A 20228-nucleotide genomic window follows, 5' to 3' on the forward strand; every position below is an offset into this window, starting at 1 on the left:
GCGTGAGGAGCGATGGGGGGAACGGGGAGCCGACCCCGGGGCTGCGCACCCCGGGGCTCCGGCGGCGGCCCGGCCCCGGCCCCGGCCCCGGCCCCGCCGCCCCGGCCCCCGCGTCCCCCGCCCCGCCCCGGTGGCACCGGCGGTGCGGCAGCGCCCCCTGGCGGCTCCGGTGCGGCCCTGCCCGCTGCGGCGCCCCCCGCCCCGGCCAGGGCTGTCGGAGCGGCCTCGGGAGCGCCCCGCGGCGGGCAGCGGGCCCGGCCGGCCCCGGCCCGGGTGCCCCCCGCGCAGCGAGCGCCCCGCAACGCGGAGCGCAGCCTCCTCCCGGGACCCCGCTCGCGTCCTCGGGCCGGGCCGGCACTGGCGAGCGCAGGCGGGGGGGGGCGCGCCCGGGACCGGCTGCGGGGCCAGACCCCAGGACGGGGACGCGGCCTCAAGCCGCGGGGGACCATCGGCCCGGCTCCGCTGCGCGGGGTCAGGGGCGCCTGGCGCACGGCAAGGGGCCACGACACGGCCGCGGGGCAGGGCTGGGGCTGCCCCGGCCCGGGCGCATCCCCGCAGCTTCCTCGGGGACGAGCGGCGGGCTTGGGAGAGCAGCGAGGCAGCGGAGCCCGGCCACGGCGCAGGGGCGGGGGGCCTCGATGCAGGGCAGGAGCGGGGCCGCGGGTGGGCGTCAGAGACGGGGAGGCGGGGGGCACGCGTGGGGGGGGGCAGCGGACGGATGGGGGCCGACGCGGGGTGGGCGGTGGCGCGGGGCCGCGAGCGGCTGGGGGCCGACGCGGGGCGGCCGTGGGTGGGCAGCAGCCGGGGAGCCCGTGGGCGCCGCAGCCCGGCGGCGGAGCGCTGCGGGGCCGCGGCCGGGCCCCGCGGAGCCGCCGAGGCCGGGCCGGTGCCGGCGCCCCCCCGCGCGCACCCGCCGCCCGCGCGTCTCCTCCCCCTTCCTGGCGCTCGGCGCTTTCCGCCGGAGCGGGGCAGCCGCGGGAGCCGGCACGGCCGCGCCCGCCGCCGCCATGGAGTGAGGGGCCGCGCGGCCCGGCCCGGCCGCCCCTCGCGAGCGGCGGCTCCCGCCAGGTAACGGCGCCGCGGGCGGGGCGGGGGCGCGGGGCCGGGGCCGGGGCGGCTCCCGGAGCGGGGGCCGGGGCCGGGGCCCCTTCCGCCTTCTGGCACCTCCCGCCCCGGCCCGGGACTGGGGCAGGGGCGCCGGGCTGGGCCCCGCGGCCGGGGGGGCCGGGGCCCCTCTCCGGAGGGCGGCGGCCGGACCCGGGGCAGCGAAGCGGCCGCTGGCGCCGGGGTCCGCGGGGGCCCGGTCGCGGCAGCGCCCGGGGGCGGGCTCGCGGCTCCCCTGGCCCCCACGGCCTCGCCGCCGCCCGCCCGCGGGGAGGGGGCTCGGGTGCCCGCCACGGGCCGGGCCGGGGGGGCGCGGTGCCGGCGGGGCAGGCCCCGCCGGGGGCTGCTGCGGCCGTGCCGGTGGGCAGGGGGATTCCCCGCCGCTCCCGGGCCCGGCAGCGGGATGGGGCGGTGCGCTGCCCGCCGGGGAGGGGGCTGCTCGGGGCGGGGGCTGCCCGGCAGGCGCCTCCCTGCACTGCGGGGCTCCGGCCGCGGGCAGGGGTCCAGGCGGCGTGCAAGTCCCCCGGCCGACGAGCTGGGATGCAGGGAGGGAGCGGACGGACTGCCCGGCCCCGGCCGGGATGCGCCCTCGCTGGGGTGTTTTGGGGTGGGACGGCGAAGGGGTTCCGAGGCCTGCGGAGCCTCGGGGGTGAGCGCGCTGGAGCCTGGCCAGCTGCCCACGCCGCTGGCAGGCGTCAAGGCTCCCGTCGGCCGCGCAGGTGGAGGTGCAGCCCGGCCCACGCCTGCCCGGGCGCTCAGCAGGGCTGCCAGGCCCAAAGTCCAACGCACCTGGTTGCCAAGTGGATGCAGCTGCTGGCACCCCACTGTCTTGGGGCAAAGGGTGCGCAGGGCAAAGCAAAAGCGCCCGGCGGGGGCTGTGGTGGAGAGCGCCAGGCCCCCGGCCCCCATAGATGTGACCCTGTGGCAGCAAGCTGCCGGGGTGGGAGCTGGGGGCTGGATCCAGCCTGGACTCCCCGTGCCGTGAGTCATGCTGGGGGTGGGTCAGCTGGGGAAGGCCCTGCTCCTCTTCTTCTGAATCAGAAGAGCTTTCACTGTCAGAGAACGGCCGGCCGTGGCCGGCCCCTGCCACCATGCGGGCTCCACAGTGTCCTCCCTGCGGCGCTGTCGCCAGCATCCCACCGGCTGGCGCGGTGGTCCCGTGCCCTCGCCTTGGCCCCGGCTGGAGAGCATCAGCAGCGGTGGCCTCCCCAGCACCCCAGGGAAACTGAGGCGTGTCGAGAGGCAGCGAGGGGGCAAGGCTAGAGCAGAGCCCAGGTGTCCTGCGTGTCAAGCACTGAAAACCCTCTGAGCATCTGTCCCTGAGAAAGCCCCGGGGAAATCTCTGCTCAGTGCCTGGGAGGACGAGGAGGGTGCGGAGGGCAGAGGGATGTGCGTGTGCACAAGCTGCCAGCCCAGCTCCTTCGCCTGCCAGCCTCTGGCACTGGGCTGGGGAATCGCCAAGGGCAGAGGGGAGCTGGCCAGGAGTGGGGTCCCTTGTGGTCCCGGTCCCCCAAGCACGAGGGGAGAGGTGGCCCCAAGGGTGGGGGGCTGCGGTCTGCTGCCAGGAAGTGCCGGTGGTTAATAACAGCCGTGAGATGTACGGCAGCTCTCACTTCTGGGATGCGGACTTGGTTTCCCATTGCCTGATGAGTAAACAGAAAGCCCGTGGTGGGAGCATGGGGGCCACCGAGCCCCTCCTGCGCCCAGGCTCGTCCTGCCCGACCTCCCAGCCCGGGGCACCCCTGGCCCCACCGAGGAAGCGAAGCGGCCCCTCGGGTGGAGGAGGAAGTGAAAATGGCCGCGCCGAGGGGGCTTGGGAAGGGGGAGCGGGCGGGGGGGGGTGGGGGGCGCGCCCCAGGCGGCTGCTCCCCCTCCCCGGGCACCGTATCCTGCCCTGCCATTGAGCCAGAGGCACCTCGCAGTTGCGGGGTTTCCCCAGGTGGCAGCTCCCGGCCCAAGCGTGAGGCAGCCCTGCCCCATGGGCGCCCCGCTGCTGCTCAGGGCTTCAACCCCGGTTTCCCCGGCTGGGTCTCGCCTCCCTGCTGCCATCCCCTGCACCGGGCAGGCCTGGCCCCTTGCTGGGTGGGGGGAGTGCAGCGCCTGCTGCCGTGGGAGCCTCCACCCTGGGGTGCCTCCTTGGGGGTGCAAGCCCTGTGTCGGCTGGGCCAGCGGGAGACTTGGGGTGCATCTGCAGTGGATGCGTAGGTGCGTTGCGCTGGGCGGTGCGGAGCCAGGAGCTGCGCCTCCCCTGGCACCACTGAGCTGCTTTTGCCAGGCTGCCCCGGGGCGAGGGTCCCCGCAGGAGGGGCAGCTCCATCGCCTGGCCGGGGTCTCTGTCCCTGCCTGCTGCCCGGCTTCCTTCTCCCTGGTGCTGTGGGGGTGCTGGTGGAGCAAACCCCGTGCAGCCTGATCCTGTCAGGGTGCAGGAAGCTGGGGCCGGGCACACCGGCTTCTCTCAAGGAAGCCTCCGTGCAGTGCAGCCCCAGCCGGGGTATTGTTATGGGAGCTGAGTCTTGACAGGGAAAGGCTGTTCAGAAGGAGCAGAGGAGGAAAACAGGGAAATCAGTTAGGATGGGAAGGAAATGCGGCATGGCTGGGCTGAAAGAGCAGCTGTGACTGATGGCAGGCGGGGACAGGCCTGTCCCCCCCTCTGAGCTCCTCTGAGCCGTTGTCCCCTGGGCTGGCGAGGAGCTGGGAGCCGGAGAGGAGGAAGAGCGCACCATCTCCTGTAGGCTTAACAAATTCAGGCATGCCCAGCTTGCGTTCCAATTTGCCGCTTACCAGCCAACAGCCGCCTCCAAGGGCTAAGCAGAAATACAGGTTTTAATAGGGGGAGGAGGATGGGGATTACATCTTGAGGATCACGAAATGAGGCTGTTTTTCCCTCCTGTCTTGGTTCCCTGCATGCCAGCAGCTACGATCTCGCTGGGGCCGTGGGGAGAGCGGGGCAGCGCTCCTGGCTGTTGCTGTGTGCATTTCCCATCGTGCATTGACCCCTCCAGGCTAAACTCAGCCCTCGGGCTTTGCGCTGCAGTAAATCATCAGGATCTGTTTGCTCCGGCCAGCCGAGCAGAGTCAAAAGCAAATGTGTTCCTGGAAGCGCCAGGCTTGGCGTGCCCTAGGGTCGGGCCTCTGTCTGTTGCGGTTCTTCCCTGCGGCAGCACGTGGGGCTCTGCCGGGGTTGCCTGGGAGGGCTGGTCCCTCCATGTCGCCCGGCTCCTGCGGGAAGCGGAGCACCCCAGGGGCTGTGCCGCCGCTGCCGGCCCTGGGTGTGCCCCCTCCTCCCGACGGGATGGTGCGGGGGGTGGCCGGAGCCGTGCTGGCAGCCGGCCGGGCGCAGGCCGCACCGCGGTTGTTTTGCGCTCTCTGCGATGTTGCCCTAGTGACGCTGGCTTCCTTCCCCTCGCATGGTTTCTCAAAGTCTCCGGCAGCTCCTCCTCCGCCTTGTGCCTTGGCTCTTGTAGCGCAGCCAAGACCCGCGGGGAACGCGCTGCCCGCGAGGACACGTGACGTGACTCCCTGCTCGGCTGTTTGCTTTCGGGGACGGGAAGCCAGCCCTGGGCGGACGGGCTGGCCGGGGTCCCGGAGGCGCCCTGGCCCCACGTCTGGGCAGCGAGCTGCTGGTGCCTCGCACCCCGCCTCAGGATCCGGCCTCTGCCCCAGCCGGGTCCGAGGGAACCGGCAGTGAGGTGCGTCTGGGCTGGGTGGCACGGTGACCCCCCTCGCCCGCTGGGCCCTGAGGGCTGCCCGGAGGGGAGCGGGCTCCTGGTGAGGGCTGGAGGGTGTGACCGTGGCAGGCGGCAGGGAGGACGGGAATGAGCTGTCGGGAAGAGGCATGGCGTGGGCAGGAGAGGCGGGCTGCAGGCACTGCTGGGGGGCTGGGGCTGGACGGGGGGGGGGACTGTCGGGGTTGCAATGCCCAGCTCGGGGGATGGTGGGGAACCTGTGGTCCGGGCTGTGCCGTGGCCCCTCAGCCCAGGCCTTCCCTTGGAGTTTCCCATCTAGCACCTCATTCCAGTCCTCCTCTTGCTTTCCGTGAGCTCTGGAGCCCACCATTTCTGGGGGCAGCTAGGGCATGCCCAGGAAGGCGCCTTCCTCAGGGGGTGGCTGGGGAGGTTTTGGGGAGCAGCTGGGCTGTCTCACGGAGACCACCCCAGCCGAGCAGTCTCGCCAAGCTCTGGGGTTTCACACTCTTCCGGCTCCCTGCGGCTCTCCCATCTCTCCTGCGCCAAGACCGGCAGCGCTTGCCCATCCCTCCGCGTATCCTTGTGCATTGCCCACGGCAGGAGGCACAGGAATTCCCCGGAGATGTGGGAAACTGAGGCACAAGTGGGCTGCCTGCCTGCCCGGGATTGCCCAAGAGGCTGATCCTGGATTGGGCTTCCTGCTCTTCCTCCTCCTCCCCAGCAGCCCCAGCCCTGCCAAGCAGCAGGTTCAGACAGCGGAGGGATGGGTGGCAGCTCTCGCCCGACCGCCCTCCAGCCCTCTCGCCCTCCCGCCCCCAGCAGAGCCGAGCAGAGGGCTGGGGGCTCTGGGGCACCTGGGCCACGGCGCTGGGCATTGCAGCTGCCCGCAGTGCCCAGACTGCCCTGCTCACGTCCCTTCTCCTGGTTCTCCGCAGGTGACTGTTCCCAAGATGTCCCTCTGGAGCATCATCTCCCACATGCCACCGGAGGAGTTCAGTGGCCTCTTCACAGAGTTTCCCCGCAGCCTGCGCTGTCTCCTGGCTGACTGGCTGGAGAACCAGCCCTGGTGAGTCCCCCAGTGCACGTGGGCTCTGCCCTGCCCCGGCACAGCTCCCCACACACCCGTGATCGGCCTGGGCAGCATCTGGGGCCAGCTGCCCTGGGGGGTTGAGCCAAGCTGGGGGTCCCAGCCCGGGCAGCGCCTGACCGTCAGATCTGAATGCACCGGCAGAGGCAGGTGCTGGTGATGGGCCCTGTCCACAGCCCCAGGCGAGGTGGGTGAGGAGGCTGGGGTCTGCACGGGGCATCCAGTCAGGAGCAAAAGGAGACGAGGCCGGAGGCAGGACCACAGCGTTGGTCCAAGGGGCCCATCCAGGAGATGGGGCTACAGGCAGGGCCAGGGGCAGAGGCAGGCATGCTTGCAGCGTAGCTTAAGAAAGGCCTCAGGGCCCTGAACTGGACACGAATGGAGCTCCTGGACCCGTGGGCAGAGTGCAGCTGTCCGGGTGAGGCTGGTCAGGATCTATTAGTGCCCCACGGGGTCTAGACTGCTGCAGCTCTGTTTGCAGTGGCAGCAACCATGGGCACAGCCTGGACAGAGTCTCCTTTCTGTGCCTAGGAAATAATAACAGCAATGATTGATTATCCCTGTTATGGGCTCACCCAGGCTTTCCAAGGAGCTCCTCCTTTGCATGGTGCGATGAGCGGGGCTCAGGAAAGCTCCCCTGGCATGTCCTCCTGCCTCGCGGGTCCCTGGCTGTGCCAGGTGTCAGAGGAGCAGCGCACAAGGCTGCGTTGCGGCAGTGCGCGACGGGGGCTGGTCCCTGGCACACGGCTCTGGGACCCACAGCGCACAGCCCGGGCCAAGGCACAGCAGTGGAGGTCATTCTGCAGGGATGAGGCATGGTGGAGGTGGGCGGGTGGGCGTGCAGCAGCTGGGTGTACATGTGGAGAGGTTTGGGGAGGTCACGTCCTCTCTGGGGAACTGCCTCATCCTGCTCAGAGCACGGTTCGCCCTTGTTCACACAGCAAATTTCCCTCGGAAATCCAGCCAGCACTGGGTAACGCACCAGGACGCAGGAAGGCAGATGTCCCCTTCCCTGGGGCTAGCATGGGGTTCAGGGTTGCACAGGGGAGAGTGGAGGATTCATGCCCGTCCACCCAACCCTTTCCCCTCTCCAGGGAGTTCATCAATGGCTCGGATGCCTTCTGCACCAACGTGGCCGGCGGGATGCTCTCGGCCATGCTGGAGAAGCTCCGCAGCGCTGCCGGCAGCAACGAGCAGCAGTGCCAGATCCTCCAGCAAGTCAGCAGCATCGAGGTGCATGGGGGCCGGGCGCGGGGACCCTCGGGGTTGTGTTGTGCTGTGATCACGGCTGGGGGCCAAGGAAGATTTGACTATTTTATGCTTCGGATTTGCTGGTTCAAGCACCACTCGAAGGGGCTGATGCTACGAGCCGGTCCCCCCTTGACACCTGTTTCAAGGCCAGCGCTGTCCATGAGTAACAAGCTTGTGCGGACTCAGCGACTGGGGTTTTCGGGGCACTTCAGGGAGATGGAGGGCGTTTGTTTGCATCCCAGGGCTGACCCCCTGCTCACCACAGTACTTGGGCTGTCACGGCCGCGATCACGGTTCCCCCCTCGGCTCCCCGCCCCTGCCCAGCGGCCCCCAGGGAGCTGCCCCCCGTGGCCACATCCTCCCGGGCCCCGTGCCGGACCCTGACCCCCTGGGGAGCCCCCTGAGTGCGTTGGCCCCCCACGGCCCATGGCTCCGCTCGTCCCCGGCTGCTAGCACCTGGGCGGCCGCCTCGCCAGATGTTCCCCATTTTCTGCTTGAGTGTTTGATTTCTCCTTCCTCCATGCCATGCGTTGTGCTGCATTTCCTCCTGCCATGTGTGCATGCTGGGTTTCTTTTTCTGGGCTGTTTCTCTTTATCAAGGTCTGTTTGTATTGCTCTCTGTCTCTCTTTCACCCTCTGTGACTGCAGATTTAACTCCCGTACTCTCTCTCCTGCCAGCGAAGCTCTTAGCGTAAGGGCTGAGTGGTGCTTGCTCCCAGAGCTGCGTTCTGGTTGAAAGCCCTGCTTTTTTGGTAACAGACATTTTTAATATACATTTGGGAAGGGGTCAGCTTTAGTCATAACTTCTGGGGAAAAGGGTAATTTTCCAAAACAAGACTGTTGCTTGCTTTTTTAAATTGTTGTAGGAAAATGTGCACGTTTCAGCTTAGTTTTTTTTTTATATATAAAATGCTCAAGAAGAGCCACCCTCCCATGTTCCTTCCTCCCACTGTTCCTCATCCTGTAACAGCCAGCCCTCATTTCACCCGAGCTCCCTGCTGCTTCCGAGCCCAACCGGGAGGCAGGGGCCGCTCTCCGTGGAGGGCAGTGGAAGCGCTGGCTGTTGGCGCTGCCGCGCAGGCGGTGGGAGCTGGGTGCTCTCCGAGATGGGTAAACGCAGGGCCAGGGAAGCAGGGTGGGAAACTGGCTGGTGGGAGACCAAACCTGGGCCTTTTGTCCCCTGAACCCCGGGGCTGGCAGGGTTTGCTATGTCAGGACACGGGGCAGATGCAGGGGGTCTGGGGGGGTCGGTGGCGGAGCTGCCTCCCGGCCAGCATGGGAAGCCGCTGAGCATGCCGTCTGGCGGTTCGCCTTTTGCTCTGCTGCTGTTTTGGGAAGTAGCTAATTTGGGAAATGCGCGAAGGCCAGAGGAGCTGGCACGGGGTGCAGGGAGCCAGAGCCAGCAGGGAAATTCCTCTCGCTGTTTTCAGTGGAAAGCATTGACCCACCCGGGCCAGGTGTCAGGCTGGCAGGTCTCAAGGAGATGCTTGCAGAAATAGAGAATTTGCTTTGTTTTGATTTTTTTTTTGATTTGAAGTTGGTTCATATTTTTTCTTTATGCACAGTTTAAAGTGGTTTTAAAGCTGGAAATTAGCTCTGTCAGAACAGTGGCGAGTTGTGGTCTGTCCTGCGCTTTGGGTCATGAAACCCCACAGTCTGACTTAGCACCGTTCGTTATGGGAAGGGGGCCTGAAACACATGAATGGGGTGGGAGGGGGCCGGGGCTGGGGTGCGTGCGTCCTGCCCCGCTAAGGCCCTGGGCTTGGTTCCCCCGCAGAACACCTACCGGCGGGACCCGCTGCGGCTGGTGGCCGTCCTGAAAGCGATCCTGGAGGGTGAGAAGGCCGCCGTGCTCAAGAGGGTGTGTGGTCCCTGCCCCGCTCCCAGGGCGCCCCGAGGCACGGGGCCAGCTCCGGGCCCCGCTCACCCCGCTCTGCTCTGCCCCAGGACCGCCACCTGCCCCTCAGCTTCCACCGGCGGCAGGAGGAGCTGAAGTTCAGCCTGGGGCTGCAGCGGCTGCAGCACCGCGTCCGCGAGATCCAGGCACTGCGGGACGGCCCCGCAGGTGAGGGGCCGGGGCAGGACGGGTCCCTGCTCGGTGTGGGTCTGCCACGGGGTGCGGCGAAGGTGGTGTGCCCCCCCCGGGGTGCTGGACAGTGCAATGCAGACGCCGGCTCCCTGCACTAATGGGGTCACCCCTGTCCTTCCTCCGCAGCCTCTCCACAGCTGAAGACAGAAGCAAAACCCCCGGAGAGCGTGAGTGGAGGTCTGGGGCACCAGGGGGAAAGCCGGCAGCCCTGCCTGCCAGGGAAGGTGCAAGCCAGCTCTGGGGCAGCGAGGCAGTGCAGGGCCAGGGGTCTCAGTGCCCTGTGGGGGACGGTGTAGGGCTGCGGGTCTCTGCTGGGGGGACAGTGCAGTGCAGATCCCCATGGCCAGTGCTGCCCCCCAGGAGCTGCCCGCCCTGATCCTGGAGGCTGTGAAAGAGCTGGAGGTGGCCAAGCAGCAGGTACTGAAGAGGATCCAAATCTGGAAGAGGCAGCAGCAGCTGGCAGGGAATGGGGCCCTCTTTGAGGAGAACCTAGCTCCGCTGCAGAAGAGGTGAGGCGGCACGGGGCAGAGATGGGGGGCCCAGAGCAACCCTCCTGCCTCCTCTGCTCCCCTGGGAGTGGGGACCCCACTGGCTTGAGGGGGTCTGGGAGAGCGGTGGTCCAGCTCTGCTGTGGCTGAGGGTGCCCCTTTCCCTGTGGTTCCCTCGGCAGGTGCGAGAGCCTGGTCGAGGTTTACTTCCAGCTGCACCAGCAGGTGATGGCGGCGAGCGCAGAGCTGGGGGCTGAGCTGCTGCCCCGGCTCCTGGAGCGGTTCAACGAGGTGTTATCCAGCCTGGTCAAGAGGTAACGGGTGTGGGGGCCGTGGTGGCAGAGGGGCGAGGTGGGTCTGCAGAGGTTGGTGGCAGAGCTGGCAGGGGTGTTGTGCCAGGTACCATTTTCTCCCCTTGTCCCCCAGCTCCTTCCTGGTGGAGAAGCAGCCCCCACAGGTGCTGAAGACCCAGACCAAGTTCCAGGCAAGTGTCCGGTTCCTGCTGGGCCCCCAGCTGCTGAAGGCATCGGCCAAGCCCTACATGGTGCGGGCCGACATGGTGACGGAGAAGCAGGCGCGGGAGCTGGCGCTCAGTGCCTACAACAACACCCTCAGGTGAGTGGCTGGCCGGCCAGCACGGGGCGAAGGGGGCTGCCACACCACCGCGCCCCCCCGACCCCCTCCTCTGCCTAGTGAGAGCACGGGGGAGATCATGCATAATGTGGTGGCCCTGGAGACCAACCCCACCAGTGGGACCTGCTGTGCCAACTTCAAGAACGTGGTGAGTGCCACCAGCGAGGGGCCGTACGGGGGCCATGGGACGGTCTGGGGGCTCCGCTGGGGTGCTGAGAGGCCCCAGGGGAGGGCCAGCTGGGGGGGGGTGGGCTGGGAGCCCCAAGGCCAGTGCTTGCCCAGGAGCGATGCTCAGCTCTCCCCTCCCTAGCTGCTGAAGAAGATCAAGCGCTGCGAGCGGAAGGGGTCCGAGTCAGTGACGGAGGAGAAGTGTGCCGTCCTATTCAGCACCAGCGTGGCCCTGACCCCCAGCAACCTCTCCGTCCACCTCCAGGTACCAGACCCTCTCCCGTGGGATAGGGCTGGGCAGTGCTGAGCCGTCCCCTGCTGGATACCCAGGCCCTGTCCCGGACAGCTCAGTGCAGAGCCCCTGCAACGGTCCCAGGGCAGCCAGCCCCACTTCACTCGGGGTGGCCTCGGGGCTGAGGGGGGGCTGCTCTCTGCCCCCAGGTCCTGTCTCTGCCCATCGTGGTCATTGTCCATGGGAACCAGGATAATAATGCCAAAGCAACCGTGCTGTGGGATAATGCCTTCTCCGAGATTGTGAGTGCCATGAGCCAGAGGGAAGGGCCACAGGATGAGGAAAGGAGCTGCTGGGATGCCGGGGTTGGGTCCGGCTCTGGAAGGGGAATGGCCAGTAGGCTGGAGCAGGAACCCCAGCACGGGGGTGGGATGTGGCGGGCTGGGACGGGACAGCGGGTGAGCCGCTGTCCTGATGCTGTCCGGCCCTGCCGCAGGACCGGGTGCCCTTCGTGGTGGCTGAGCGGGTGCCCTGGGAGAAGATGTGTGATACGCTGAACCTGAAGTTCATGGCAGAGGTGCAGACCACCAAGGGGCTTCTCAAGGAGCACTACTTCTTCCTGGCCCAGAAGATCTTTAACGACCACAGCACCAGCCTTGAGGACTTTCAGAGCCGCAGCGTCTCCTGGGCCCAGTTCAACAAGGTTACTGGGAGGGCTGGCCAGGGTGGGCAGGGGTCTGCGTGGCTTTGGGGAGCCTCACGCCCTCTTTCTGCCCCAGGAGATCCTGCCTGGTCGGGGATTCACCTTCTGGCAGTGGTTTGATGGAGTCCTCGACCTCACCAAGAGGTGCCTCAAAAGTTACTGGTCAGACAGGTGGGTGCCCAGGGGCCAAGCGGGTTTTCACGGCTGCTCCGGGGCCAGACCTGGGGAGTCCTGATCCACACACCTCCACCCTGGCGCTGGCCCGCTCTCCATCTGTCCATCCCTCTAGGCTCATCATCGGCTTCATCAGCAAACAGTATGTCTGCAAGCTCCTGAGCACAGAGCCTGACGGGACCTTCCTGCTGCGCTTCAGTGACTCGGAGATTGGGGGCGTCACTATCGCTCACGTCATCCGGGGCAAGGACGGTGAGATGGGGGGACAGCGGCTGTTCTCAGTGCTGTGAAGGGGAGGTGTCATCGTGGCCTGGGGACGTCAGGCGTTATGGGGACTAGGCGATGGAGCCCTGTGCCGTGTCTCCCCACAGGGTCCAGCCAGGTGGAGAACATCCAGCCCTTCTCAGCCAAGGACCTGTCCATCCGGTCCCTCGGCGACCGCATCCGCGACCTGGGGCAGCTCCGCAACCTCTACCCCAACACCCCCAAGGACCAGGCGTTCGGGAGTCACTACAACAGTGAGTGGATGGGAGCAAAGATGGGCCCTGGGCTTCACATCTGCCTCCCCAGCAATGCCGCGGGGAGAAGCCGGGGGGGTTTGGAGCAAAGAGGGATTTGGGTCCCACCCAGGTCCTGATGGCCTCAGAGCTTGCAGGGGGGGCCAGTGCTGGCAAAGAGGGTTGGCACGGAGTGGCCCTGTGCTGGGCTGGTGGTTCATGGATGCTTCTCCTCTCCGAGTAGAAGAGCAGACGGGCAAGGATGGCCGGGGCTACGTCTCCACCGCCATCAAGATGACAGTGGAAAGCGAAAGGTGGGTGCGCGAGTCAGGCCGTGGCTGTGCTGGAGGTGTGCGCACAGGCGCTGCCCGCTGCGGGGCCGAGCTGCACCGGGCCAGGGCTTGCACAGACCTCACCGGGCCGGCCCGTGCATCGCTGCTGGGCAGGTGCGTTTCTGACCGGGCAAGATGGGGATGTGCTTGTGAGCACGGAATCCCCTGTGGGTATCCCAAGCTGCAGTGGAGCATCTGCGAGCGCACTGCCCTCTCCATGAGCAAGCACTGTCTTGCACATGTGCCTCTTTGGAGGCTGGACCTTGCAGTGCACGAGTCCTGCCTGTGTTGATGGGGATGATGCACGTTTGCAGGGACCAGCAGCCCCAGAGTGCTGGGGGGGGCCCCCGCGAGACCCCCCAGGCTCAGATGTTCAGCCTGCCCATGCTGCAGCCCGAGCTGCACCCAGAGAGCCTGCAGTCAGTGCTCAGCCCCATGTGGTGAGTGCCCGGTGCTGTGCCTGGCTGTGCCCTGGGCAGAAGCAGACCTGCTCTGCCGGGCATGTGCTGGGGTGGGAGGGGGCTGTGGCGGAGAACACCCTCGGATGCTAACCCCTCTGTGTCTGTGCTTGCAGCCCCCCTGCTCCCTTCTGCCCCCAGCCCATCCCCACAGGCTACCCTGCAGGTGAGAGCAACATCAACATGATGGTCTCCGACAACCTCCAGTCCTCCTTCCCCAGGTAGGAGCGGTGCCAGTTCAGGGCAGGGGGCGGGAGGTGTTTCCCCCCACCTCTAAGTTCTCCTGCTTCTCCTCCCTGCAGCACATCACCGATGCTCTCGCCGTCCCTGGTCATGGACCCCGCGCTGCCCCGCTGCCAAGACCTTGCCTTCGGGAACCCCTTGTAAGACCTGGCACACGGCTGGAGAGGGGCACCCTGCCCTGCCCCCCCTTCTCCTGACCACCCCGTGGCCACGGGGCGAGCAGACCTGGAGGGACCTTCCCCAGCTGACCGGGGCTCTGCACTACTGGTGCTCCCTAAAGGAGACCCACCCCAGCCCCCCAAACCAAGCACTTCCCCGCTATGCCTTGGGGCTAGCAAGCACCCTGGGGGCAGGAAGGTACCCCATGGCCTACGTCAGCCCCCCCCCCATTCTTTTCCCCACAGGCCCTTCATGCCCAACCAGTACATGACGGGGGAGGCCTCGCAGCTGCTGTCTGGGGGCCCCTCACCAGAGCCGCAGGATGAGGAGATGCCCGAACTGGCCCCGTTCACGCAAATGGTGGACCCGCCACTGCAGAGCTCCCCAAGGTGGTAAGCACGGGGGGTCCGCATGGGGGCCGGGGGGGTTGCCCCGAGTCACCCCGCTGCCTCTCTCTCCAGGATGCCGCCCAGCATGGACCTGCCGCACAGCTCGGACTTCGACCAGTTCCTGCAGGACGTGTCCCTGGAGGGCCCCGCGCTGTGCCCCCCCTTCACGCCCCCCTTGCAGCGCAGCGGGTACCCCAGCCCCAACGCCTCTTGCTGGGGGCTGGGGGAGTCTCGGTGGGATGACAGCGTCCGGCCAGGGCATGCATGAGGCGGCTGCGGGGCTGCTGGGGGGACGTCGGACTGTGACCCCCCCCACAGCCTGGTCTGGGTTCCTGGACTTGATATGACTTGTGCTGGGGTGGAAACTCTGGCAGGGGAGGGGGGGATTTTCCGGGGGGGGTAGCACTTTGGGTAACACCCTGCCCCCCCCTTGCGTATGCGCTGCACTTTGGAGTACAGAGCCGCTGCCCGCCCACGCCGCTGCTGGGGTCTGCAGTCCCGGGAGGCAGCGGGTGAGGGGGTGCAGGCGCAGGGGCCCTGACCTGCGTGGGGGGTGCCCGCAGCCAAGCACGGTGCCCCCAGCCCACGCCGCCGGGCTCAGCCCCGCGGGGGCCGGGATGAGTCAGCTGCGGGGGCGGAAGGCGGCAGCGGGAAACACGCTGGGGCAGACATGCCAGCCCGGTGCGTGATGGGGCCTCCCCCCCGCCCAGGCTGGGGGATGCTGGGACCCCCTGCACTGGGCCGGGGGGACACGGACCCCTCGCACACTTGCAGTCGGCGCTTGCTTTGGGGTTTGTGAGCTGCCCCCCCCAGGCTGGAGCGGGGCTGCAGCAGGGAGAAGGGAGCCTGGGGGCAGGAAGATAAGCCATAAAATAAAGTTTTATTCCAAAATAACAAAATAAATAATCTACTGTACACGTTACAAAGGAGGAGTCGCTAATGCTCTAAAAAGACACCACACAGTCCTAAGGGGGTGGGGGACCCCGGGGCTGGGCACGGCTCGTGGAAGGGGGGACAGGAGGGACCCCGAGGGGCCAGGAGGGCAGCACTGCCCCAGTGCCCGTCAAATGCCGCCTGCTTTGTGCGGGGAGGGGGTGCACGCGTGTGACACCCCACGGCATGTGTGACACCCCACGGCACAGGGACCATGCATGGCAGTGCGCGCAGGTAATCGGGGGGGGGGGTGCAGGCAGGGGGTGCGGGGAGGGGGGCATGGGGTGCTGCAGGCGTGCGTGGAGCTGCGGGGCGCACGCTGGCACTAAGCTGTGGTTGCTGCGGGGGGGTATTTACAGCCAAAACGCTGCACGCGGATGGCGCGGTGCTGCGGGGGGGGGGGGGTCGCAATGCGTGTGCACGATGCGCTCGCACGTGCATGCTGCGGGGAGGGGGCTGGCGGCTGGAGCGTGGGCGCTGCGGGGGGCTGCGCGGGGCTGCGCGCGCCGGCACCATGTGCCTGGCGTGGGTGGCGGCACTGACGTGGGAGCACGCGGTGCTGCACGCAGCTCGTGTGCCGGTGGTGAAGCGCCTGTCCCTGCACGGTGACGGGGCTGGGGGACACGGCTCGCCTGCCCGAAGTGGCCTGGGGTGGGGAACGGTCAGCACGAGGGGTGAGCCGATGGGGGGCCAGGCAGCCTGGTGCAGGCAGGAGGGTCTGTACAGCGGGCTCGAGTCCATTGAGGGCTTCCCAGCCCCGGGGGGGTGGCAGGGGCCCAGAGCCTGGCGGGGACGAGGGTATTGCTGCTGCGGGGAGGCGCATCCCGCCGCGGCTGAGGTAACCAGAGCGTCGGTGCAGGATGGGACGGGGCCCTGGGGGGCTGTGGCCAAGCCCTCACCGGCTCCCCGCACCTGGAGCACCGCCGCCGCGCCGCCGGCACCCGTCCCCCAGCACGTTATTGCTTCGTTAATGGTGGTGGGGGGCTGCAGGGGCCTCACTGCCGGCTGGTCTCCTGCTCCACCTTGATGGTGCCACGGGGGGGGTCCGGGGGGGCGGGAGGACCCCGTTCTGCCAGCCCGTCCTCGAACTCTGCGGGGAGAGGTGGGAGATGGTGTCAGGGCGCCGCTTCCGTAGGGAGAAGGCAGCCGTGCCACCTGGACTCCCCTGCCCACAGCAAACCCCTGCCCCAGCCCCGCGGGGGCTCACCTGGTCCCGGGGGCTTCCCCGGCAGGCAGGGGCTTAGCCGCCCCACGCGCTCGTGCGAGACCAGCCGGGCCAGGCGCAGCCCCTCGTCCATCAGCGTCTGCTGGAGGATGTGGCGACTCCAGAGCCCATGGGGAGGGAGGCCAAGGGGCACGTCGGGGGCCGCGCCGGGCGGTGGCGTCAGCCGGGGACAGGCCCCCACTGCTGCGGAGAGAAGGGCGAGAGTCAGTGCCGGGGGCTGGGGGGGGCGGCCACCACCTGCCCACAGGCACCCCGGGAAAGGAAGGGGCCCCCACTCACCCTGCAAGTGGCCGTCAAGGCTCTCCCCAGAGAGGCTGGCTGCATCCTCCTCCAGGCTGGCTCGGTACGCAGCCCCGGGGGGCTCCGGTCCCACCGGCAGCGGAAGCAGCTCGGGGCGGCTCTGCTCTCCTGCCTGCCAGGAGCGCACGGGTGAGCACAGGGCCCTGCGGATGGGCCCCATCCTGCCGGGGGGCTCTGCACCGCCTGCCCCGGGATGCCCACAGCTGCACACACAGCGCCGGCTCCACGGCCGCTGCCCCGGAGCCCCTCGCTGCCTGCCAGAGCCAGCGTAGGCAGCCCCGGGCACGCTGCACCGTCCTGCCTGCGCGCGGGCGAGCACCTGCCCACGCTCACAGGTGTGCACACCTGCACGCGCATGTGCACCCCCCCCACCCGCACCCCCGTGCATGCGGGTGTGTGCCCCCCGCGCACCCCTGGGTGCGTACCCACCTCCTGCTTGAGCCGCTTGGCCGCGGTGGCTCCGCTCTCCTCGGGATGTGCCCTGCGCGGGGAGGAGAAGGGGCTGCGTCAGGCGCGGGGGCGGCCGCGCAGAGGCCCCGCGACAGGCATGCCCGCCCGGCCTCCTGCCACGCTGTGGGCAGCGCCAGCCACGGCGGCAGGCGTGGGCGGCCGCCCGGGCAGGGCGGTGCCGCGGGATGGCGCAGATCGGGGCTTTGGCGCAGATGGAGCTGGGGGTGGCAAAAGGGGGGAGCAGCCGGAGAGCAAAGGGAAAAGGCAGCCCGGCTGTGGCACCCGGCACCTGGCAGGCAGGGGCTTTGGGGGAAGGGGCCAAGGGATGGGGCATCCCCAGCAGCATCCCCCCAGTGCCTGGCATCCCAGCCATCCTCTCCACCTCCCACACCTCCGAGGTCAGGCAGAAAACAGCCCATGCGAGGGAAAAGGGAACTTGGAGCGACAGGGTCCTGTCCCCATGCAGAAGCACCGGGCTGTGCTCGAGGGGCTGACAGCCAGGGCCCCCAGCCTGCGAGGAGGGGGTTTGCTAGGTCCGGGCTCACCTGGCAACCTTGAGCGAGGACAGGTAGGTGCTCTCTCGTGCAACCTGCCGCGAGAGCGAGAAGAGCTCAACGCGCCGCAGCAGCAGCGAGTTGTCCCGCAGGCAGAACTGGGCAGCTGCCTCGTTGATGATGAGCTGGGGGCAGAAACAATGCGTGAGTGGGGACGGCAGTGCCCACGGGACCCCACGGCAAAGGCAGCACCTGCTCCAGGCAGGCAGATGCCATCTGGGCGGGAGCGGACCCCGGCCCCCACCCCAAACTCCTCCCCAGGCCAGAGCCCACTCCCCCACACACCTCCAGAGCTGCCCCAGCCCCTGCCCTGAGCCAGCGCATCCCTGGGGCCTTTGAGCACGGACCCCGCCGCGCTGCCCACCTCGTGCAGGGTGAGCTGCTTGCCCTCGCGGCGCCGGGCCTCGCCACGGCCATAGATCGCGCTGTGCCGGCGGATCTCCTCCTCCTTGTGCCGGTCGCCATCCTCCAGCTGGAAGATGTGCCCCACGGCCTTGGCCAGTTTCTTGTTGAGCTTCATCAGCGCCCGCAGCTCAGCCTCGCCGCCCCGGGGGCAGCTCTGCAGCAGCCGCTCCACGCTCTCTGCCACCGTCCGCGCCAGCTCCGGCTCCAGCGCCTCCGCGCCCACCGGCTGCTCGCCGCCACTCCCGCCCGGGGAGAAGGGGGGACCCCCTGGCTCCTCATCCCCGCCGCCCTCCGACTCGGGGGTGCTCCTCCCTGGCCACGGCGGGGCTGCCGATGGCGACAGCTTCTCCCCTGGCTCTGTGGGGCTGCGGGCTGGGGGCGTCCCGGCGCTGCCGCCCCCCTTGCCCGTGGCCTCGCCGGGGCTGGCATGCCCGTTGCTGAGCGCCTTGCGCCCACCGGCCTCGGAGAGCTTGAAGAGGGGGATGCTGCTGACGGGCACGGCTGAGACGGGCTGGCTGAAGAGCCCCGGGTTGGAGGCCCACTCGCGCAGGGCCTTCTGGAGGCGGCGGACATGCAGGGGCTTGGTGGCCATGCCCACCAGCGCCATGATCTCCAGGAATTCCTCCTCGCCCGCCTCGCAGAGCTGCTGCACGTCGTCCCCCCCTTGCTGGATGAAGGTCTCGTAGTAGCCCAGCAGGTTCGCGCGCTGCAGCACCCGGTACAGCTGCAGCTCCCCCAGTGTGCGGGGCAGGGCCATGGCGAGCCTGCAGGATGGACGGTGTCACAACAGGGGACAGACGGACACACAGGAGAAGCCCCCTCCCCACCCTTCGTCCCGGGGGTACAGGGCGGGGGGGAGCACCCCGGGAGGACGGGGCGACACGGGGCGTCTCAGGGTCCCCGAACCCCACGGGGCGCCCAGGCCCACCCGCGCTCCCCGGGCTGGGACGGATCCCACGGCCACAGCTCCCCCGGACACAGCGCAGACGCGAGTGGGGGCCCCCTCCCCTCCCGGGGCCGTGCCCAGCCCCCCGCAGCCCCCCCGCCCCCCAGGGCCCCCGCGTGGGGCCGGACACGCGCCCGGGGCTGCCCCAGCCCTCCCCACCCGCGACGGCGCGGGGCCGGTGATGCGCCGGTGCCGCGGCCGCGCCGGGGCCACCCGCCCCCGGGTCCCCCGCCCGACTCGGTGCCCCCCGGTGCCCCGGACCCATCCAGCTCCGCGCCCCGCCGCGGTCCCCCCAGCGCCCCCCTCCCCTCCCGCCGCCCCCCGGTCGCTCACCGCCGGCTGGAGCCGCCTCCGGCCGCTACGCCCGCCCCGTGCGCGGCCGCCGTGCGCCCCGGGGAGGGCGGCGGGGGCTCCGGGGACGGCGCTCCGCGGCGGGCCGGGCGCTGGGGCCGGGGGTCCGGGGGGTCCGGGGGCTCGGGGGTCCCGCGGCCGGGCCGGGCGCGCTCCCTCCGCCGCGCCGCGCCGCTTCTGCGCGCCGCCCACACGGGCGGTACCGTGAAATAGCAGCGGCCCCGGCTGCGCCGCGGCGTGGGAGGCCCCGGGGGCGGATCCCGCGGCTGCCGCCCCCGCCGAGCGCAGCGCGGGCGGCCGCGGCGGGGGGGGGCAGCGGGCGGGGGCGGCGGCACCGGCCCCCCCGGGCGGGAGGCGCAGCGGCACCGGGAGCGGGGGGGATCGGGGAACCGGCGCCCTGCACGGCGGCACCGGGGGTCCCGCAGCCCGGGCAGCCTCTGCCGCGGGGGGCAGCGGGGAAGCGGGCCGGGGGACCGGGGCGGACACGCGAGGCGCTGGGGGGCCGCGGAGGGAGGCCGGACCCCCCGGAGGCGGCGCCGGGCGGAGCGGACACGGGAGGGGGCGGCCGCGCCCCGGGCCGGACCCGCAGGTGCCCGGTGCTCGCGGGGGCACCCAGCACCCCCGGCCGGCAGCGACCGGGGCCGTGCCCGCGGGACCCTCGCTGTCCCCAGAGGGTGCAGGGACCCTCACCCCCCCGCCGCGGCCAGGGTCCCGCGGGCGGCAGCGAGGGGAGGCTGCGCTCGCAGCATCTCCGGTTCCTGCAGCAACCCGGCGGGCGCGGCGATGCTGCCGGGCGCCGCTGTCCCCGTTACCCCGGCGCTGTCCCGGCCCCCACCGGGTGCCGGGGTACCAGGGCACCCTGCGGAGAGCTGGCGCTTCGCGTCTCATCCCCCCGGTCACCGACAGACACAGGCTGCCATCGATAGGCTTCAGGGTGAACACCCCCACGGCGCAGGCCTGGCCTTGCCCTGGAGCCGCGAGACGGGGAGCGGAGGGAGAAGGTTTCTCGGGTGGGGGGGACGGGACGCCGAGGCCCCCCGCCCGCAGCGGGAGCCCCGCCGGCAGCACCCCGGGCCCCGCGGGAGGGTCACGGCCCCCACCCCGTCTCCGGTCCTGCGTGGCTCGGCGCTATTTATACCGCGGCTGGCGCGGCCGGGCGCCTGGCGTCCAGCCGCCCCCGCGCGCTCCTGCCCTGCCCGGGGGGGCCGTGGCGGGGCCCGGGGCGCGTCCCCGGGGCTGGCGGGGGGCAGCCAGGGCTCCCCCGCGGGCACGGTCCCCGCCGCGGGGGTCCTGCCCCAGCCCTCCCCGCTCCCCCCCCCCCTCCTCCGCCCGGCCGCCCCCCTCCCACGCCCCCCGCGACCAGGCGTCCGG

General features: G+C 69.8%; 2 protein-coding genes across 6 annotated transcripts; one reads left to right on the forward strand and one right to left on the reverse strand.

The window, feature by feature from the left end:
- The first annotated feature begins 955 nt into the window (after positions 1–955).
- Positions 956–14575, forward strand: STAT6 (signal transducer and activator of transcription 6). 4 transcript variants are annotated; one of them, XM_082332431.1, is made up of 22 exons: positions 956–1068; positions 5726–5856; positions 6972–7110; positions 8906–8989; positions 9076–9193; positions 9344–9441; positions 9578–9726; positions 9888–10019; positions 10132–10320; positions 10399–10486; positions 10649–10771; positions 10948–11040; positions 11235–11441; positions 11518–11612; positions 11731–11867; positions 11987–12133; positions 12357–12426; positions 12759–12884; positions 13019–13123; positions 13205–13285; positions 13550–13693; positions 13766–14575. In XM_082332431.1, exons 2-22 carry the CDS (start codon positions 5741–5743, stop codon positions 13959–13961), a joined length of 2637 nt encoding a protein of 878 aa, XP_082188557.1. In that variant the 5' UTR covers positions 956–1068; positions 5726–5740; the 3' UTR covers positions 13962–14575. The 4 variants fall into 4 exon arrangements, with proteins under 4 accessions (XP_082188557.1, XP_082188555.1, XP_082188558.1 ...); XM_082332429.1 differs by having other exon boundaries at positions 13550–13696; positions 13766–14574; XM_082332432.1 differs by having other exon boundaries at positions 9344–9384; positions 13550–13696; positions 13766–14572.
- Positions 14555–19026, reverse strand: NAB2 (NGFI-A binding protein 2). Of its 2 annotated transcripts, none has more exons than XM_082332434.1 (7): positions 18840–19026; positions 17520–18324; positions 17147–17280; positions 16581–16632; positions 16131–16263; positions 15834–16031; positions 14555–15716 (listed from the first exon to the last, which is right to left on the reverse strand). In XM_082332434.1, exons 2-7 carry the CDS (start codon positions 18315–18317, stop codon positions 15622–15624), a joined length of 1410 nt encoding a protein of 469 aa, XP_082188560.1. In that variant the 5' UTR covers positions 18318–18324; positions 18840–19026; the 3' UTR covers positions 14555–15621. The 2 variants fall into 2 exon arrangements, with proteins under 2 accessions (XP_082188560.1, XP_082188559.1); XM_082332433.1 differs by having other exon boundaries at positions 15834–16034.
- Between the last annotated feature and the right edge of the window lie 1202 nt (positions 19027–20228).

This window comes from Platalea leucorodia (genome assembly GCF_965183815.1).
Source record: "Platalea leucorodia genome assembly, chromosome: 23".
In the NCBI taxonomy this organism is placed as follows: Eukaryota; Metazoa; Chordata; class Aves; order Pelecaniformes; family Threskiornithidae; genus Platalea; species Platalea leucorodia.